This window comes from Ranitomeya imitator, chromosome 6, assembly GCF_032444005.1.
Source record: "Ranitomeya imitator isolate aRanImi1 chromosome 6, aRanImi1.pri, whole genome shotgun sequence".
Taxonomy (NCBI): Eukaryota; Metazoa; Chordata; class Amphibia; order Anura; family Dendrobatidae; genus Ranitomeya; species Ranitomeya imitator.
This window is the reverse complement of record NC_091287.1, coordinates 430,858,284-430,879,007: the sequence shown is the minus strand read 5'-3', so window position 1 is coordinate 430,879,007 and position 20,724 is coordinate 430,858,284. Positions and strand designations below refer to the sequence as shown.

Below are 20,724 nucleotides of genomic sequence, written 5' to 3'. Positions count from 1 at the left end.
TACAACAATGTATTAGATGGATGGTCAAAAATTAAGAAAGCTACTAAACTTTTGTGCACAATGACATGTGAGAGAACAGAGTATTGATGCAACAAAAATTCATAGGCTTTCTATTGTATCTGCACTTTGTTCTTTGTGCTCTCTCAGGCATAAGTTGAGTGCTTTAGACTTAGGCCCTACATATTCCATTTCTTGAGAGATCGGTAGGCATCTAAAGACCTGGACTCCCAATGATCTGCAGGCATGTAAAATGTCTACAAAATATAAAAAAGCATAAAAGTTTTCTTACTCTTTAAATGTAATGCTACATTTACGTTATTCCAAATTGATGTTACTGTACGAACATTTTAGCAAAGTCTTATCCAAATTTATGTACCATTATGTCCAAGCGATGGCACAGGTACAAGAAATGTCCTCTTGCTATTTGCAGTGGGTGACAGCTGTTTTGTACAGCATATATCCCTCTGCAATGGCCTGGACCCCAGTTACCCCTTTCCAAATCATACTTGGCAGGATAATTGTTCTCTTACCCTCCTTCCATCAGTGCTGTAGAGTTTGTAAACAGGAAATTGCATAACTTCAGAAATCTGATCCAGAAATCCATCAAAGTTTTGTATTAATTTCTTGTTCAGGACTAAATGTTGTTTAATTTCCTTTTCTCCATTTTTGAATATTTCAAAGTTCTGCGAGCTTCCAAGCACAACAGTGTTTTCCCTTCGAAAAGGTGCAACCTCATTTTGTCGAGATAGCTGCACAGCCCGGCGTCGAGCACTGATTGGCCTGCTACTTTGCCACAACAATGGCTTCTTACTTGCTCTTTCAAGGTTAATAGGCTTTATCTTTCTTTGATGGGAGCAAATATAGGATTTACCATCCTCTAGTTCATCCAGAGTGGTTATGTGGTGTATTCCACGAGGAGTTGTTATATTTCTAACTCCGAAAGGCAAAGGAACTTTCTTAGATAGGCTGTCCAGCAAAGCATCAAATGTCTTAAACGATCGGTTTGAGACAACCATTTTTATTCCATTAAACCTTGGGTCTCCACTTTTGTAGAAACGGATCCTCTTGGTAAAGCTTGGATCTGACATTCGCGAATATCGGTTAGAAGATGCTTGTGTACTGTCTGTGGAATTGGCTTTAGCAACTGAGATGAAGGATGATGTAGATTCACTCATTCTTGACTCCAATCTAAAAAAAAAATGCAGATGACAAAATAACGCAGCATTAAATTCATGGCATTAAGATATCTGATAGGTAAGATAGTAATTGCAACAGTATGTTTGAGGAGCCTTAATGATCACTCCTGTATTTTTACAATATTTTCTTTTTCTTTTTTTTTTTTTTTTAGAAAAAAAAGGTGTTTGGTATTCAAAACATTATTAAAGGGAACCAGTCACCAGGATTGGCGATAAGAGATATGGCCATCACCTTTCAGGGCTGATATACTGCATTCTATATTGCTGTATATCTGCCCCCAACCCAACCTGTAAGAGAAGAAAAATAACTTAATACTCACCTGCAGGGCGGTCCGGTCCGAGGGGTGTCACTCTTCTTGGTCCAGCGCCTCCCATCTTCTTGCGATGCCGCCCTCCTCCTTGCTTCGTGTGGATGACGCATCCCTTCATCATCCACACAGTCTCCACAGTCGGCACAACGCTCCTGCACAGGCATACTTCTCTGCCTTGTCGAGGACAGAGCAAAGTACTGCAGTGCACATGCGCCAGTGCTCTTTGACCTTTCACACCACCTGTGCACTGTAGTACTTTGCTCTGCCCTCAACAGGGCAGAAAAGTGCACCTGCGCAGGAGTGCAGTGCCGAGGAGATGCATCATCCATATGAAGCAAGCAGGAGGGCGGTATCACAAGAAGAAGGGAGGTGCCGGATCAAGACCAGCGATGCCCATCGGACCGGACCGCCATGCAGGTGAGTATAATGAAAGTTATTTTTTCTCTCTTGCAGGTCGGGTTGGGGACAGATATACAGCATTATAGAATGTTGTATATCAGCCCTGAAAAGGTGATGGCCATATCGCTTATTGGCCAAACCTGGTAACAGGTTCCCTTTAATAAACTACCAAGTCTGATTTAATAATTTTTTGGGTTTAGTTTTGCTGAAATTGCTAACCAAGCATGAAACAGAGTTCAACATGATTTACATTGACATAAACTAATCCTTATGTTCATTTACTTTATTTATTTTACTCGCAAATATAGCACCATTAATTTCCCTAGCCCTTTACAGTCATTATTGGCACTGTCCCCATTGGGACTCACAATCTGAACTCCCTCTCCTTATGTCTTTGGAGTGTGGAAGGAAACCGGAGTAGCATTACAAAGCAACAGTGCTAACTACTGAGCCACCGTGCTATCCATAATTTTTTTTTAATGTAGTGTTGTATTTGTACATGCACCCATGTACATTGTGTGCTGTAATTTTAAAGCCATAGCGGTTAATAAAAATGTATTACAAATACAAACAAAACTGCAGAACACTGGATGTGTGAAGAAAGACCAATCATAAACACGTTATCAACACACTGAAGCTGAATATAGAAGATTAGCATAAAAACTGAGGAGATTATACCCCTCCTGGTACCCTTTGTCTGTCTCTCACATTCTTCCTGCTGCTGAGACTCTCAGTCTGCTCCTCATGCATCCAAGATGACTATTAAAGTGGCATAGGGATCAGTCATAATTGTGAAACATACCGCCATGGCAAAAAAGGCAATCCTTATGCCATTAAGGTACCCATATTGGCTGAATGCCAGCCTCAGCAGAGGAGGCAGTGGGAGCCAAACAGAAGGCTTTAAGTAGGGTGTCTGTACAGGACAGAAGCTTTTCACTTTTCAGTGCTAGGGTTGAGGATCACTTGAGGGGTAGGATCATGGGACCAATTTCTCCACATAAGAGAAAAACGGACCAATTATTCAGAGTTTGGGCAGAGTATAACCAGTTTTTCTCGCACGCGGATAGAAAATAAAAGTTTCTCCTTCTTGTCCTTACTTTCAGTCCGTGAAAATTGGACGGAACTTGATATTAACCAAGTGCGGTCCGATTTTATTCACGGACACATAGACTTGCATTGCTGATTTTGAGCCGACCCCTCAGATCAAAATTGGGCATTTCTCATATTTTTTTCCACAGATCACTCAGTATGAGGAAGACATCGGACATGCACACAGCCCCATAGAATATCATGGATATAAATGCTATCCGTGAAGACCAAAGTTAGAATTTGTACAGGAAAATCGGTTGCATGCATGAGCCCTTAGGTTGAGGTATGCAAAAACTAGAGAGCATATATAAATGTCCTTTCTTCTCTGGTAAATTGAAACTCATTTTGATGGATTCAACACACTCATATGTGATATCCATGATTTCCCATCAATGAGATAACTCCTGCTGGACTCTTGCTGGACTCACTGAAAAGAGGATGCAGATTAGTGATTATCGAGCAGGTTGGACACTCGGACGGGCTCAACTCTAGTACCAAGTATAATGGAAGTCAATGGGAGACTTGAGAAATTTCTCTAGCAGACCCTAACAGGTGGGCTGTGAAAGCAGGAAAATCATTGAAATAGATGGAAACAGTGCTCAAATGGAATGGGAACAGCATGGGGAAGATACCTGGACATATCTTAGGCCTCTTTCACACTTTCGTTTCTTACAATCAGTCACAATCCGTCAAAATGTTGAAAAGACGGATCCTGTGCTGATTGTAATAAACGGGTGAACTGGAGCCATATTTTTGATGGTTCCAGTGTATCTTAGAATGCTATGTGCACACGTTGTGCATGCGTCTTCGCCACGGTTTTTCGCTGCGAAAACGCATGCGCAACCCATGCTAAAAATAATGTAAAAAAATCGTGATATTCTTACCTTCCGGAGTCCCGCGCAGCCCCTGCTGCCTTCCCGATGCTCGCGATGCTCCGTTCCCAGAGATGCATAGAGAGACAATGACCTGTGATGATGTAGCGGTCTCGCGAGACCGCTACGTCATCGGGTCATTTCGCTATGCATCACTGGGAACAGGAGCTGCCAGCAGCATCGCGAGCATCAGGGGGCCGAGGGAAGGCTGCAGGGGGCTGTGCGGGATGCCGGAAGGTAAGAATATCACGATATTTTATTTTTTAAATTATTTTTAACATTATATCTTTTTTTACTATTGATGCTGCATAGTCAGCATCAATAGTAAAAAGAGAGAGCGAGAGAGAATTTCCTTGACGGGAAATTCTTCCGCACATGCTCAGTTTGAAAAGATGGCATGCGTCACTGGATTCCTGCTTTTCACAGTCAGCGACAGATCCTGCGTCCATAGGCTTCCATTAGCGATTTTCCGACATACAAAAAAAAGTTCCTCTGAGCGTTGTCTCCACCCGACGGACAGTGATTTTACGACGGATCAAGTGCACGAAGGATGAAACGTGTGGCCATCCGTCATAATCCGTCACTAATACAAGTCTACGAGAAAAAAACGGGTCCAGCAGCACCATTTGCTGGATCTGTTTTTTCACAAAACGACGCATTGTCACGGAAAAAGAAAGACGGAAGTGTGAAAGAGGCCTTAGACTCCCAGGTAACTGCTGGGAACAATGTTATCAGAGTATTACTTCACTTTTCCGGACTGGCAATATACGTACAAAACTGAAGATAAAATCAATTGTACAAAAAAAAATGTTAGGAACCATTTTTTCCTTTATAATGACATGTATATAAGGCAAAATTAGAAAGTGAAAAAAACAATGCCTCCTACACCCTTTAGTAGTCAGGCCATCTCTCACCGTATTTCCTTTCGCCTATGACTACAGTAGATGATATAATACAGGGGGAAATAAAGCTACACCCACTGGTAGTCACCGGTAAATGTAATTTTAACATTTTACTACATTATCTGGGTGTATGTGACATTGTCAGAGACATCCTGTTTAATTTAGGAAGGCAGGACTCTGAAACTCACAAAGCCTATGCAGATAATGCAAGAACTGCCAAAAATTTGAAAGGAAGAGGGCCTCCAATACATTCTGTATTAGACATAAATTAGGGCCTCATACACTGTGTCTCATCATCTTCTACCTCTTGAGACACTAATTGCCGTTCTCCACCATCGTCTTCTTCTGACAGTGGCTACTCAAATATTTGGGTATCACTACTACACCATCTCCTCGTGTCTTTCTTGACACTTGCAGGCTGAGAGGCCAGAATCAATAAATTGAAATGTAAAGAGCCCCTCGGAGTGTCCTAGTGTACGATCACTTGTCTCCTGGGGCTCACCATGGTGGGAGAAAGGAGGATCAAGGTGAGGATTATGTGGTCCAGACTCTTGGCTAGTGAGCCTGTTCCATGTGGAAGACAGGGTGGTGCTGCGAAACATACTAAAAATATCATATGCCACCCAACTAACCACTTGTTTGCACTATTCTGACTTCAACAGTTGTGTTCTGTGCCCCCCTTGCAAAGAGGGACTGGAAGCTGGGTCTTGTGGATGAACATGTTGTGCTCCCTCAGCCACGGTCTCTGCATGCACCATCAGCAACACGTCAACTTCCCGTCCCTTATCGTATGCCCTGCACATTTAAAATTAGGTTTTACTAAGGAAAGGAAAGTATGTAGCATTCAAAAGGAATTTTACTAATGGTGCAGCAGCGGTATACAAGTACTGCACTAGCAATTAAATACTGCCTATAGACCTGCTCTAATCTAAGCTCTCCCTCCTAGATCAACTCTTCCTGAACTGCTTCCAGAGGAGCGTGTGCTGAGCATTGTATCACCACGTCTTATTAGCTGTCTAACAGGCGCAAAACAAGTGGGGCATGGACTCAAGCACCCGTAATACTTGATCTAGTAACTAGCGTAACCAAGCACCCAGATGCTTGATCGAGTACCAAGCAGTGGCATGCACGCTTGCTCATCACTAATGTAGGTCCAATGGATTTTTACTATTAGCATATTTGACTCATCAGGTCTAAGAGAAATTTAATAATATATGCAGTTTGCATAGTGAAATCTGTTTTACCGATCTGCTTCAATAAGATGTCTGTTAATGCTAGGACACCATATCCATAGTCTGACCACTGGATATGGTGTATATGATGACAAGTCCTTAGACATTAGCGGATGTCAACAATTAACTGTATAATAAAGTATAGTTGGCACTATTGAAGGGGCATTCCCATATCAAAAATACATGGCATATCAGCAAAATAAAGTCATACTTGCTAATTCTCTTAACATCCAGGCTTCTCAAAGGAGTTGGCCAATCCCCTGGGCACCACTAAAGCTCTAAAAAAATTGTTGAATAAAAAGTTTTGGGAGGCTATAGGTGCACAATTGCATATGTAAGGAGTATGGAAGATGTGTGTTGTAGATGAATGGAAGAAGAATTGCAAAAAAACAGCTGGGGCTGCGAGTAAAAATTTGACATCCACAATAAAAAGTTGGCATGTAGCATTAATGTCTAATAGATTCATCCCCTGACCTTATTATTCGATACTGCTGCAAGTGGAGAGGTGGTTTTGGAAGCTTGGTTCTCCCCATTCACGTCTATGAACCTAATAACATCAGGGGGAAATGTATTTATAACTGAGGACCTTTCAGAAATAGGGCACATACTTTGTAGCTCAGAATATCTTGTTATGCACTGTATTCATTTTTGTTTACATCCTCATTCAGACAGGAGACCACAGCCTGTCTGGAGTTCAAGTCCTTAAAAGAATGATTAACTTCTGATTTTTATTTCCTACCTACAGAATTCAGATATCTGTCCAGGGAAATCACCTAGATTAATTTGTAATATTCAAAAGAAGCTAGTGAACAATATTCTTTTTTGTATGAACACCTCAGAAATCCCCACATTTACAGCCTTAGCTGCTATCAGTGAGATTATTAATGGTTGTCTGAGGAATATTCTGCCACTCTTAATGCATTATAGCACATAAATCATCAAGATCCACTGCTGGCAGCTCCCTTTGCAATTGCCGAATGATGACGTCTCAAATATGCTAAATAGAAAAAAAATCCGGCGTTGATGCAGGCTATGGTAGCACGTTAAAGTCAGACAAACTGCACCCAGTAGTACTGTCATGACCCAACAGGGGACAGAACACACAACGAGATGGAAAAAGGGAGAGGCACGTCCTAACAATAGGGAGCAGGGGATGGGGCACCTCCTAAACAGCAACCTGTGCCTATCCCTAAGCTCCCCTAAGGCCCTATGTGGGTCCTTTGCCCGCCACTGTCCCATGCCTAGTCCCTAGCTGTTACCTTGGCTAGTGCACTGGCCAGCAAGGACACTAGCCTCACCACTGCAGATGGTATCAACACATGGGGTAGTGACAAACACGAGACAGACAAGGAAAGGTACAACAAAAAACTTAGCTCAAGCTTCTGTTGCAAGCTCCACACAGCAGAGGTAATGGAACCAGGACCTCAAGCAGCTGATACACTGATGGCACCAGAGCGCTCCCAACTCCTATGCTGGTCTCCAGAGAAAAACTCTATTACCAACAGTCAGTTGAGGCACCATGTGGCTATTTAAAGGATAGTGGAAGTGGTCACTACCCACATCAGCTGACCAGCAAACACAACAGCTGCCAGCAAAGAAACTGACATTAACCCTTGCTGGACCAAAAGTAAAGACCACGTTTAAATTAAAGAAGCTGCGGAGACACCATCACGTGTTTCTCGACGCAAGCAGTGAATAGCCAGGCCTTTCCCCGGGAAGGAACAACCACGGGAAGGGCAGCATCCTATGAAGGAAAGCCACCTATGCCAAGCATGGTATCCATCCACAGACAGCTGTTTCGGGGGTTTTGCCCCTCACCAGTGTGGAGTAGGAATCTGGCTATTAGGAGCAGTGCCTAGTAAAAAGGTTATAAAGGCACAGATGATTGGCCTCGGGGAGACCAAAACATCCAACACCGCGGAGACACCATCACGTGTTTCTCAACGCAGTGATTCCAGAACACTGCCCCCATCCCTTATGGGAAATATGCAGATGCATGTAAAGAAGCTGCGGAGACACCATCACGTGTTTCTCGATGCAAGCAGTGAATAGCCAGGCCTTTCCCCGGGAAGGAACAACCACGGGAAAGGCAGCATCCTATGAAGGAAAGCCACCTATGCCAAGCATGGTATCCATCCACAGACAGCTGTTTCGGGGTTTTTGCCCCTCATCAGTGTGGAGTAGGAATCTGGCTATTAGGAGCAGTGCCTAGTAAAAAGGCTATAAAGGCACAGATGATTGGCCTCGGGGAGACCAAAACATCCAACACCGCGGAGACACCATCACGTGTTTCTCAACGCAGTGATTCCAGAACACTGCCCCCATCCGTTATGGGAAATATGCAGATGCATGTAAAGAAGCTGCGGAGACACCATCACGTGTTTCTCGACGCAAGCAGTAAGGGATGGGGGCAGTGTTCTGGAATCACTGCGTTGAGAAACACGTGATGGTGTCTCCGCGGTGTTGGATGTTTTGGTCTCCCCGAGGCCAATCATCTGTGCCTTTATAGCCTTTTTACTAGGCACTGCTCCTAATAGCCAGATTCCTACTCCACACTGATGAGGGGTAAAAACCCCGAAACAGCTGTCTGTGGATGGATACCATGCTTAGCATAGGTGGCTTTCCTTCATAGGATGCTGCCCTTCCCGTGGTTGTTCCTTCCCGGGGAAAGGTCTGGCTATTCACTGCTTGCGTCGAGAAACACGTGATGGTGTCTCCGCAGCTTCTTTACATGCATCTGCATATTTCCCATAAGGGATGGGGGCAGTGTTCTGGAATCACTGCGTTGAGAAACACGTGATGGTGTCTCCGCGGTGTTGGATGTTTTGGTCTCCCCGAGGCCAATCATCTGTGCCTTTATAGCACGTTTAAATTAAAGCAGAAGCAGAGCTGTCACGACTCCAAAAATGAGTCATGACAATTACGAGCAATATGTGGCCTAGAATTGTTGTGCTGAAAAATTACTTCTCAGACACTTTGGAAAAATGGCTATACAATTGGTTCTACGGCCAAAATAATGTAATGTCGAGCTTCTAATATACCTGTGCCCAGAATGAAGACTTAATGGATCTGACTACTGTGCATTATGCACCCCACACCATAATCCTGTAACTAAAAGCAGTAGAACCAGCATTATACTCAGTTTCCAGACCATCTCCAGCTATCATTGCATCCAGGACAAAAGTAGAACTCATCGCTGAAGAAGATATACCTCTGTTTCAGCCTCCATTGCTCTATTACATCCTCCAGTCTACATCTAGAGACCAAGTTGGCAACACCTTGAAAAAGGAAACATCACATTGATCACCCTAATCCCAGGTTTATGATGTGGGGTGGCATGGTGGAACCATAGCTGGACCTTTCTAGTCTTCATTATAATTAAACTAACAGCTCAGCATTGCATTAATTTGGTGGTGGAACCAGTGGTATGGCCATTTCACAAAATGTCCCAAGAGTCATTTATCAACACAACAACCCAATACCACATGTTGCTTGTGCTATTGTGAGCAGCTTGCATGGTTTAAATGTGCCACCATCTCTTGCAGCGTCTCCAGAGTTGTCTCCCTTTGAGAGCATTCGAAACATCATTGGTCAGCAATTGCAAAGGGAGCTGCCAGAAATGGATCTTGATGATTTGCATTCAGTGTAGCACAATATTCCTCAGAAAACAATAACCTTATTGACAGCATGTCACAGTGTGTAAGTGGGTTTATTTCTGGGCATGGTGCTCATACTTGATACTGAATAAATCGAGATGTTTTGAAAAACTCTTTTCCTTTTCTTTCATCATTTGTATATAATTAACATGTCTAACCTTCCTGTGATTTCCATAACTCCATAATTTCTCCTTGTTAATGTGGCTATTTCAATGATAATGAGTGAATTTGTCTGTTTGCAGTAAGTGTTGCCACAGACCTTGGACCCATCATAGCTGGGGTGCTGTTGCATATGGTTAATTTATTTTCCACAAGGACTGGTGGTCTGCGTGAAAAAAATCTCAGCATGTGCCATTATGCTCTGGTTTACGGACTAGAATACTGCATGCAATGGAAGGCAGCTTTAGCACCAACCACAATGCGGATTAGTACGTGGAGCTACACACAGAGCGAGTCGTGACTGCCATTTGCCGATTTGACAAGCCCATTTTGTTTAATAAAGCTGTCTTATCCCAGCCTTAGGCTAGTTTCACACAAAGTTCAGCATTATATTCAGTGGAGACATGCCAAACATATGCCCAAGACACATGCCACATTATACCTATAAAGCAGGATATGTCACCATCTAATGTTATTGAAAAAAACCATGCTGTACACCACGAGATGTTCACCTTGCCATGCAGTTGTATTCCAGCTAAACAATAAGGCCGGCGTCACACTTGCGAGTTTTACGGACGTAAGAGCGCAGAATCTACGTCCGTAAAACTCGCAAAAAATACGGCACAATTATTCTCTATGCCCCTGCTCCTATTTGCCGTATTTTACTGATCAGTATTATACGGCTTTCTACGGCCGTACAAAATCGCAGCATGCTGCGTTTGTCACCGTACTGCGCAAGAAATACGCCAATGAAAGTCTATGGAAGCGTGAAAAATACGGATTACACACGGACAAGCAGTGTGACTTGCGAGAAATACGCAGCGCTGTTAGAGAGAAAAGCCGGCAATTCAGTGCGGTGTACAGTAAAATCACACTGACAGCTTACAGTAGAATAGGTAGAATAAATGTGTACACATAGAATAGGTATATATATATATATGTATGTCAGTGAGACACATATATGTATATATATTAATATTTATTCCAGCGCTATACAGCTTGAAAGCCGGTAATTCAATTACCGGCTTTTTCTTTCTCCTTCCTAAAACCCGACATGATTTGAGACATGGTTTACATACAGTAAACCATGTCTTCTCTCCATTTTTTTTGCAGATTCCACACTACTAATGTCAGTAGTGTGTATCTGCAAAATTTGGCCGTTCTAGCTCTTAAAATAAAGGGTTAAATGGCGGAAAAAATTGGCGTGGGCTCCCGCGCAATTTTCTCCGCCAGAGTAGTAAAGCCAGTGACTGAGGGCAGATATTAATAGCCTGGAGAGGGTCCACGGTTATTGGCCCCCCCCTGGCTAAAAATATCTGCCCCCAGCCACCCCAGAAAAGGCACATCTGGAAGATGCGCCTATTCTGGCACTTGGCCACTCTCTTCCCATTCCCGTGTAGCGGTGGGATATGGGGTAATGAAGGGTTAATGCCACCTTGCTATTGTAAGGTGACATTAAGCCTAATTAATAATGGAGAGGCGTCAATTATGACACCTATCCATTATTAATCCAATTGTAGTGAAGGGTTAAATAAAACACAAACACATTATTTAAAATTATTTTAATGAAATAAAAACAATGGTTGTTGCAGTATTTTATTCAACGCCCAATCCAGTCACTGAAGACCCTCGTTCTGTGAGTAAAAAAACATAATAAACCAACAATATACTTACCCTCCGCAGATCTGTAACGTCCAACGATGTAAATCCTTCTGAAGGGGTTAAAACATTTTGCAGCAAGGAGCTGTGCTAATGCAGGCTGCTCCTCGCTGCAAAACCCCAGGGAATGAGGCTAAAAATAGATCAATGATCTATATTTAGCTTCATTTGCGGTGAGGCGCCCTCTGCTGGCTGTTCATAGATCGTGGGAAATTACCTAGAAAGCCAGTCGCCAATTTTTTCCGCCATTTAACCTTTTATTTTAAGAGCTAGAACAGCCAAATTTTGCAGATACACACTACTGACATTAGTAGTGTGGAATCTGCAAAAAAAATGGAGAGAAGACATGGTTTACTGTATGTAAACCATGTCTCAAATCATGTCGGGTTTTAGGAAGGAGAAAGAAAAAGCCGGTAATTGAATTACCGGCTTTCAAGCTGTATAGCGCTGGAAAAAATATTAATATATATACATATATGTGTCTCACTGACATATATATATATATACCTATTCTATGTGTACACATTTATTCTACCTATTCTACTGTAAGCTGTCAGTGTGATTTTACTGTACACCGCACTGAATTACCGGCTTTTCTCTCTAATATATGTGTCTACTGACATATATATATATATATATATATATATATATATATATATATATATATATATAGACAGTATATATATATATATTTTTTTCTTTTTGGGACACATGGATCACTTCTATAGCGGTATGTTGGTTTTGCAAGCCTGCGAGAAAACCACGCAGTACGGATGCCATACGGATTACATATGGAGGATGCCATGCGCAAAAAACGCTGACACACCCTGCCTACGGAGGAGCTACGGACCACTTTTTTCGGGACTTTTCAGCGTATTACGGCCGTAATATACGGACCGTATTGTTTTACGCTGTGTGTGACGCCGGCCTAATGCAGTTCTTATCAAGTCTGCAGTTTGATTGGACTTGTAGTTTAATAATGGCTTCATAAAAAATGTTATAAATAAGTGAAGTTCTCAGGTGTGCACAACCTCATATTCAATTTTAACCCCTTCATGACCGGGGGATTTTTCGTTTTTCCGTGTTCGTTTTTCGCTCCCCTCCTTCCCAGAGCCATAACTTTTTTATTTTTCCGTCAATTTGGCCATGTGAGGGCTTATTTTTTGCAGGACGAGTTGTACTTTTGAACGACATCATTGGTTTTAGCATGTTGTGTACTAGAAAACGGGAAAAAAATTCCAAGTGCGGTGAAATTGCAAAAAAAGTGCAATCCCACATTGGTTTTTTGTTTGGCTTTTTTGCTAGGTTCACTAAATGCTAAAACTGACCTGCCATTATGATTCTCCAGGTCATTACGAGTTCATAGACACCAAACATGACTAGGTTATTTTTTATCTAAGTGGTGAAAAAAAATTCCAAGTTTTGCTAAAAAAAAAAAATAAAAAAATAAAAAAATTGCACCATTTTCCGATACTCGTAGCGTCTCCATTTTTTATCATCTGGGGTCGGTTGAGGGCTTATTTTTTGCGTGCCGAGATGACGTTTTTAATGATAGCATTTCGGTGCAGATACGTTCTTTTGATCGCCCGTTATTGCATTTTAATGCAATGTCGCGGCGACCAAAAAAAACGTAATTCTGGCGTTTCGAATTTTTTTCCCGCTACGCTGTTTAGCGATCAGGTTAATACTTTTTTTTAATTGATAGATCGGGCGATTCTGAGCGCGGCGATACCAAATATGCGTAGATTTGATATTTTTTTTATTGATTTATTTTGATTGGGGCGAAAGGGGGATGATTTAAACTTTTATGTTTTTTTTATTTTTTTCACATTTTTTTAAACTTTTTTTTTTAACTTTTGCCATGCTTCAATAGCCTCCATGAGAGGCTAGAAGCAGGCATAGCACGATCGGCTCTGCTACATAGCAGCGATCTGCTGATCGCTGCTATGTAGCAGAATTGCGCGTGTGCTGTGAGCGCCGACCACAGGGTGGCGCTCACAGCGACGGGCAATCAGTAACCATAGAGGTCTCAAGGACCTCTATGGTTACCATTCACAAGCATCGCCGACCCCCGATCATGTGACGGGGGTCGGCGATGACGTCATTTCCGGCCACCCGGCCGGAAGCGGTTGTTAAATGCCACTGTCTGCGTTTGACAGCGGCATTTAACTAGTTAATAGGTGCGGGCAGATCGCGATTCTGCCCGCGCCTATTACGGGCACATGTCAGCTGTTCAAAACAGCTCAAGAGTAAAGATAGAAAGGGGCGCACCAATATATAATGTCACAGTCACCATCAAGGGGTGCAATACTTAGTCTATAAATAGAACAGGACAAACGAAAAGAGAAAGGGTAGACTAAAAATAGTATGCACAACCCAAAATATAGAGACAATCGGTAGTACTATAAAGCAAAACACCTTTATTAAACACCTCAAAAAACATGTTAAAAACAAATGTACAAATCCCTATACCCATCATATCCCATAATAAATGACAATCCCATAATACAATAGGAAAACAGTAATATCCTACCCTAGATGCACCTAGTCACATATGCTCTCCTGCAAAAATGTGCCTATACAGGCCGCAAAGGACTCGACCACAATATGTCAGTATCCACTGCTAATAACCAAAAAATGAAACATCCATGCAATACATGGTCCTGAGATTGGAATGTGATAGCATGCTATATAACAGCTGTGGATACAACCTGTCCTGCGTCAATTCTGGTATATGGAGATGCAGCAATGTCAAAGGGCACAGAGCACCACAAGGGTTAAATCCACATAGAGCCAGGGAACATAACAGCCCCAAAATGGCCCTGAGGTAGGAGAAGGATAAGGTGGGAGCGCATCAAAACAGCTGACATGTCCCGGCTTTGGTGCGGGCTCACCGCGGAGCCCTGCATCAAAGCAGGGGAGCCGGCATCGGACGGTATAGTACGTACGATGCCGGTAAGGGGTTAATTGACCTTGTTAAATTAGAAACAATTTGCCGTAACCTTCCTTTCCACTTTGCATTGATGATAGACTGCAGAGACGCGCGGCAACTAAACATATCATGCATATTAAAGTCACACGCCATTCCTCACATTACTATGCATTGAGCAGTAGAGATTATTTAATTGAAATACATACCAGCAATTAGCAGCGTAGCTCATAATTACAATATATATAGAACACAGGTGTGTTACGAGGGCGATCTTCAGGGGATGATTTTAGATAAACAGTTATATTAGTCTGCAGCCACATATAAATATACAGGTGCTTCTCAAAAAATTAGAATATCATCAAAAAGTTTATTTATTTCAGTTCTTCAATACAAAAAGTGAAACTTGTATATTATATAGAGTCATTACAAACAGAGTGATCTATTTCAAGTGTTTACTTCTGTTATTGATGATTATGGCTTACAGTCAATGAAAACCCAAAAGTCATTATCTCAGTAAATTAGAATAATTAAGGCTACGTTCACACTAGCATTGTGCGCCGCTGCGTCGGCGACGCAACGCACAACGCACGCAAAAACGTGGCAAAACGCACGCAAAAACACTGCGTTTTGCGACGCATGCGTTGTTTTTTGCCGAAATTTGGACGCAAGAAAAATGCAACTTGTTGCGTTTTCTTGGTCCGACGCTTGCGGCAAAAAAGACGCATGCGTCGCACAACGCAACAAAAAAAACCGCATGCGTCCCCCATGTTAAATATAGGGGCGCATGACGCATGCATCGCCGCTGCGTCGCCCGACGCAAACTAGCGTAACGCTAGTGTGAACGTTACCTAACAAAAACACCTGCAAAGGCTTCCTAAGCGTTTAAAAAGGTCCCTTAAGGTACCGTCACATTTAGCGACGCTGCAGCGATCTAGACAACGATGCCGATCGCTGCAGCGTCGTTGTGTGGTCGCTGGGGAGCTGTCACACAGACAGCTCTCCAGCGACCAACTATGTGAAGTCCCCTGGTAACCAGGGTAAACATCGGGTTACTAAGCGCAGGGCCGCATTTAGTAACCCGATGTTTACCCTGGTTACCAGTGTAAATGTAAAAAAAAAAAAAACACTACATACTTACATTCCGGTGTTTGTCCCCCGGCGCTCTGCTTCCTGCACTGACTGTGAGCGCTGGCCGGCCGTAAAGCAGAGCGGTGACGTCACCGCTGTGCTTTACGGCCGGCCGGCGCTGACAGTGCAGGGAAGCTGAAGGCGAGGGGACAGACACCGGAATGTAAGTATGTAGTGTTTGGTTTTTTTTACATTTACACTGGTAACCAGGGTAAACATCGGGTTACTAAGCGCGGCCCTGTGCTTAGTAACCCGATGTTTACCCTGGTTACCAGTGAAGACATCGCTGAATCGGCATCACACACGCCGATTCAGCGATGTCTGCGGGAGATCCAGCGACGAAATAAAGTTCTGGCCTTTCTGCTCCGACCAACGATGTCACAGCAGGATCCAGATCGCTGCTGCGTGTCAAACACAACGATATCGCTATCCAGGATGCTGCAACGTCACGGATCGCTAGCGATATCATTGTTAAATTGTTCAGTGTGAAGGTACCTTTAGTCTGTTTCACTAGGCTAAACAATCATTCGGAATCCTGCTGCCTTGACTGATGTCCAGAAGGGGGTGATGGTGTGAGGTTGCCTTTCTGGTGACATTGTTGGTGATTTACGGCTACCACAACATGCTGCCATCCCATGTATTTTGCACCTAATGGGATCAGCCTTTGAGTTGCAACTGACAATGGCCCAAAACACACCAGGATATGTAAGTGATATTTCCCCAGTCAGCCCTGGAATTGCGGTCCGTATTCAGACTATAAAATTTGCCCTTGTGAACACCTCCTTAATGAGATAACTCCTATAGTAATACAAACCACCTCCTTAAAATACAGGGATTTGTTTATAAAATGTTTTGAGGGCCTGTAATTAATCCCATGGCAAGTGGTGTTTCTCTCGATGGTCCTTTGTTAATCAGTAGTGCTGAGAAGGATCGTACAGCATGCTCACGGCGACAGTTCTCAGTGCTAGTGGTGATCTCATTGAGGTCACCACAGTTCATCGTCCCTGTTCACAGTGAACTGCCCGTGGGAACGCAACTTCATCGACCAGCAGTAACATCTATGATGTCACCGCTCATTGCGCTCACTGCAGCTCATTGTGTTATGGTTTTCAGGGTGAACAGTCACGTCATAGCATAGTTCATTTTGAAACGGAGATGTCACAAAGATGGATTATGGTGTGGGACAGTATGGATTATCTTCTCTTAGGACCAGGTGAGGGATACATTTGTTTATTATTTTGTTTGTTTGTTTTTACAGGGGACATGGGCATCAGAGGACTATCTTCACGTCCAACAGGTGAGGGATATAGTTGTTATTATTTTTGTTTATTTACTGTGGACATGGGCTTCAGTGGATTAGGCAAAACGGTGAGTATAACTTTGTTTTTTTAATTTTTAAATACATGTGTAAAACAGGGTGCTTTGTTTTACCTCAAATAAAGGATTTTATTCTTGCTGTGTGTCTTTTACAAAATTTACTATGGGGTTAGTAATTGGGGCATCCTATAGAAGACTCTCCATTACTAACGCCTGGGCTTGCTGTCTTGTTGACAATACAAGGCTGATATCAACCCCACAAATATTACTCCACTTGCTAACATCACAGGACAAGTGGGAAGAGTGAAGCTAAATGCCAGATTTTGCACATCTTATGAAAGCGCCATTTCTGGGGCGTCTGATGGCTAATGTTGGTAACATGTTGGAAGGGGGTAATATTTCTTGCCCCTTCCCAGGCTATTAATATCAACCCACAGCTGTCTGTTTAGCCTTTGCTGGTTTGAATTTATAGGGGGACTCTATATCACCTTTCTGGGGTCCCCCATAAATTCACCAGTAAAGGCTAAGCAAACAGCTGTGAGTTGTTATTAATAGCCTGGGAACCTTTTGGGATATTGTCCCTTTTCTCAGATTATTAACATCAGTCCCTAGCCATGAGCTTTCCCTCTGCTGGTTATGAAAATTATGCAAAAGCCCATGCATTTAAAAAAAAATTCTTTATTTTACACAGGAATGACACAGCGGGTGTTGAATGCAACTTCTATCATTGTTGCATAATTGTGCTGATCTCAGGGAGATCAAGAGACAATGATGAGAGCTGCCTTCAGCAGCCTGGATCAACACGAACTGTACTGCTTTTCCAGGTGCCAGTATGTGTCACACGGACGGCACAATGACAGCACACGGATGTGACACACGGACGGCACAATGACAGCACACGGATGTGACACACGGACGGCACAATGACAGCACACGGATGTGACACACGGACGGCACAATGACAGCACACGGATGTGACACACGGACGGCACAATGACAGCACACGGATGTGACACACGGACAGCAAAAGGATGCCCAGATGTCACATGTACACACGGATGGCGCACAGACACGGACCGCGCATCTCACCAGCACCGTTTTTCCTGTACAGGAATCACCAGGATGTGTGAAGGAGGCCTTACACTGACACTTCACCTGTTAGACATTGCTTATTACAGGATCTTATAGGCCACTCTAGTTAGCTGACCCAAAAGCCATTAATTTTGCTTGAGTAGCCATAGCAACTACCAGCACCACCCAGTCACGGGGAGCACCCTCACTAAGATTATCTAAATGTCACAGTCACTAGTGCTAATACTCATTGTGGCCATGGCAGCAGAAAATTAGCTATGATATGCAGCTGACACTCGCTGATGATGGTGCCGCATGTGTACCGGCTCCATTATCTTGCAGGGAGACATCTCCCACTGTGCCGTACATGTATGGTGAATGTCAGGAAGGGATTAAAAAAAATTCTGCCTTTCAAGCTTCTGATTGGTCAAGATTAGGGAAACTTCAAGGATCCATAGAGTGTAACTGTACCACCTGATTCAAATGATTCAAATGATAGCAGCATGCATGGGCAGAGATCCTGTGTCTAGTGATGTATCACTTACTGTGATGTTGGCTGCTGTTTTGAAAAAAATCCCTGTTTTATCTGTAGCAGATCTACCAGTATTCTGAATGCTGAGCCCTATATAACCCCCACTACACCACTGATTGGCAGCTTTCTATATACACTCTGCATAGGCAACAAGCTGCCAATCAGTGGTGTGGGCAGGGTAATACAGAGAGTGTGAATATGGGGGACTGCATGGTGGTACATTTACTATTCCCCTAGTGATAATCTCCTACTGATAAAATAATGATTTTCTGCAAAACTACATCGAGAAGTCGAGTAAGTGGCATTTCATGGAATCAGGGTCTCTGTCTCTGCATCATGCTGCTCTTTGATTAGGAGGCAAAAATCTGGTGAGTATCCAATTTGCCCTTTAAGATATCAGCATGTCAAACAGTACAAACACTGTAATACAATGCAGTTCCAGCTCTACCCTTCTCTGGGAACACTACATATGTCACTGACAGTATTGGGGTCTGTAATGCTAGGATTTGTAGGTCTACTAAGAGATTAAAGGAGTTGTTCTGGTCTAGAAAATCATTTCTGCCGCTGTCTTCCAAAAGCAGCACTCCCCCGTACACAGGTCGTTATCCCCCTGGTGTAAGCAACTTATATAAGCTGAGTTCTGACATTCATAGAGTCACATGTACATTGTGATATATTGCATAAAATGTAAGCGAGGCCGCCCGGAACATTACGTTGTCAGCCATTTCCCCTGCAACCCGCAGGTCCAGATGAGTTTTATCTCCCGGGTATGGCTGAAAACAACTGATTGCCCAAATGTAATGTGAACTGAGCCTTAGAGACACATTTTATACACAGGAAATTAATACAGAATTTCTATATTTTTATACCCAGACTCTTCCTGAACAGAACACTATGCATATGTGACTCTCGCCGTCTATGATCTGTCACACACAATGTCCTTATATTTTTGCGATTTCTCCAGAAGTGACGCATAGTTGTCTGCACTTACCTGCCATTTATCTTCTCAGAAATAAGCAATTTTCTGTATTAAAAGTTGGAAATCCGAAAGCAGAACAGTCCTGTGGTAAACAGCTCCCGCACCGGACCCTGTGAGCAGCCGGCCGCACGACATCACTATCAATTTACCTAATACCACTCCGCAGATAATCACTAGAGTCACATTGGGGGATCACTCGTAGCTTATGGTGTGTGTCTGCTCAGATGTCTCTTATATGAAAGAAATGTGAAGAAAGTTCTGTTTTTCCTTTTCATAAGTGACATTGTGAGCTGTAGAATATCATTTACTGCCCATTGGTACAGACTATTTATTACATAAGCAGACTTGTTATTACTATTATTACGCCATTTTTCTGTGGATACTTTGTGTCATGTTACAGCACATCTATTTGTATATTTATTTTATAGTCAATAAAAACAAACTTTTTAAATTACAGAATCTCATTGTGACTATATATTTGAGTCTTACAGTTCTGAGAATCTATATGTACAGTAAAGTAGATTAAGCAGTTAAAGTTGTCTGTTTTAGGAAAACCCTTTTCTAAAGGGAATTTGTCAGCAGGTTTTTGCTATGTTATCTGAGGGCGGAAAGAGGTAGAGGCTGAGGCATAAATTTCAGTGATGTGTCACTTATTAAGCTGTGTGCTGTTGTTTCAATACAATGAGTGTTTTATCAGCAGGAGATTATCACTGCCCTGACTGGTGCCCACATGTGACCTGGTATGACCACGCCCCTCCTGTGATAAGATGCTCACTGTCAATATGCAATATATACAGAAAGCTCTGTGGTGTGGGCTACATCTAAAACTCTGATTGTGCTGCAACTTCTGCACGCAGTAATCTAAGTGATACATCACTGGAATCAGGGTCTCTTTTCCTACATTACGTTGCTCTCAGATGAGGCAGCAAAAACCTGGTAACAGATTCCCTTTAAATATCCAGATTCTGAGATTAAAGAGTAACATTCAGGAATCTATTTTCCAGAGGGGAGAGTGCCTTAAAAAAAAACAAAAAAACTAGACTTTAATTCTTTCCTTAAAAGGTTTGTCCTCTTGATCTTATTTTTAATAAATGTGCTGTATACATTATTTGGGGGTATTTAGCAGTATAGCAGTTAGAGGGGAGCAAACTAAAATTTTAGTTTCCTGCTTATTACAGTAATGAATATGCGGCTCCACCCCTATGGGAGGTGGAGCCGCATATTCATGACTGTAATCGGCGGCACCACGTGACCGCTCATACAGGAGAAGGTGCGGCGAGGACAGGACGC

At 42.8% G+C, this 20,724-nt stretch overlaps 1 protein-coding gene across 1 annotated transcript in view; it reads right to left on the bottom strand.

The window, feature by feature from the left end:
* RP1 (RP1 axonemal microtubule associated) overlaps nucleotides 1–19,548 on the bottom strand; it is a 367,563-nt gene extending 348,015 nt beyond the window's left edge. Inside the window, exons 1-2 of the mRNA XM_069732327.1 lie at nucleotides 19,447–19,548; nucleotides 531–1,188 (exon numbers count right to left, since the gene is read on the bottom strand). Of these exons, the coding sequence (XP_069588428.1) occupies nucleotides 531–1,175 (645 nt within the window). The 5' untranslated portion in view covers nucleotides 1,176–1,188; nucleotides 19,447–19,548. The remainder of the gene's footprint in view (nucleotides 1–530; nucleotides 1,189–19,446) is intronic.
* Nucleotides 19,549–20,724: the final 1,176 nt, after the last annotated feature.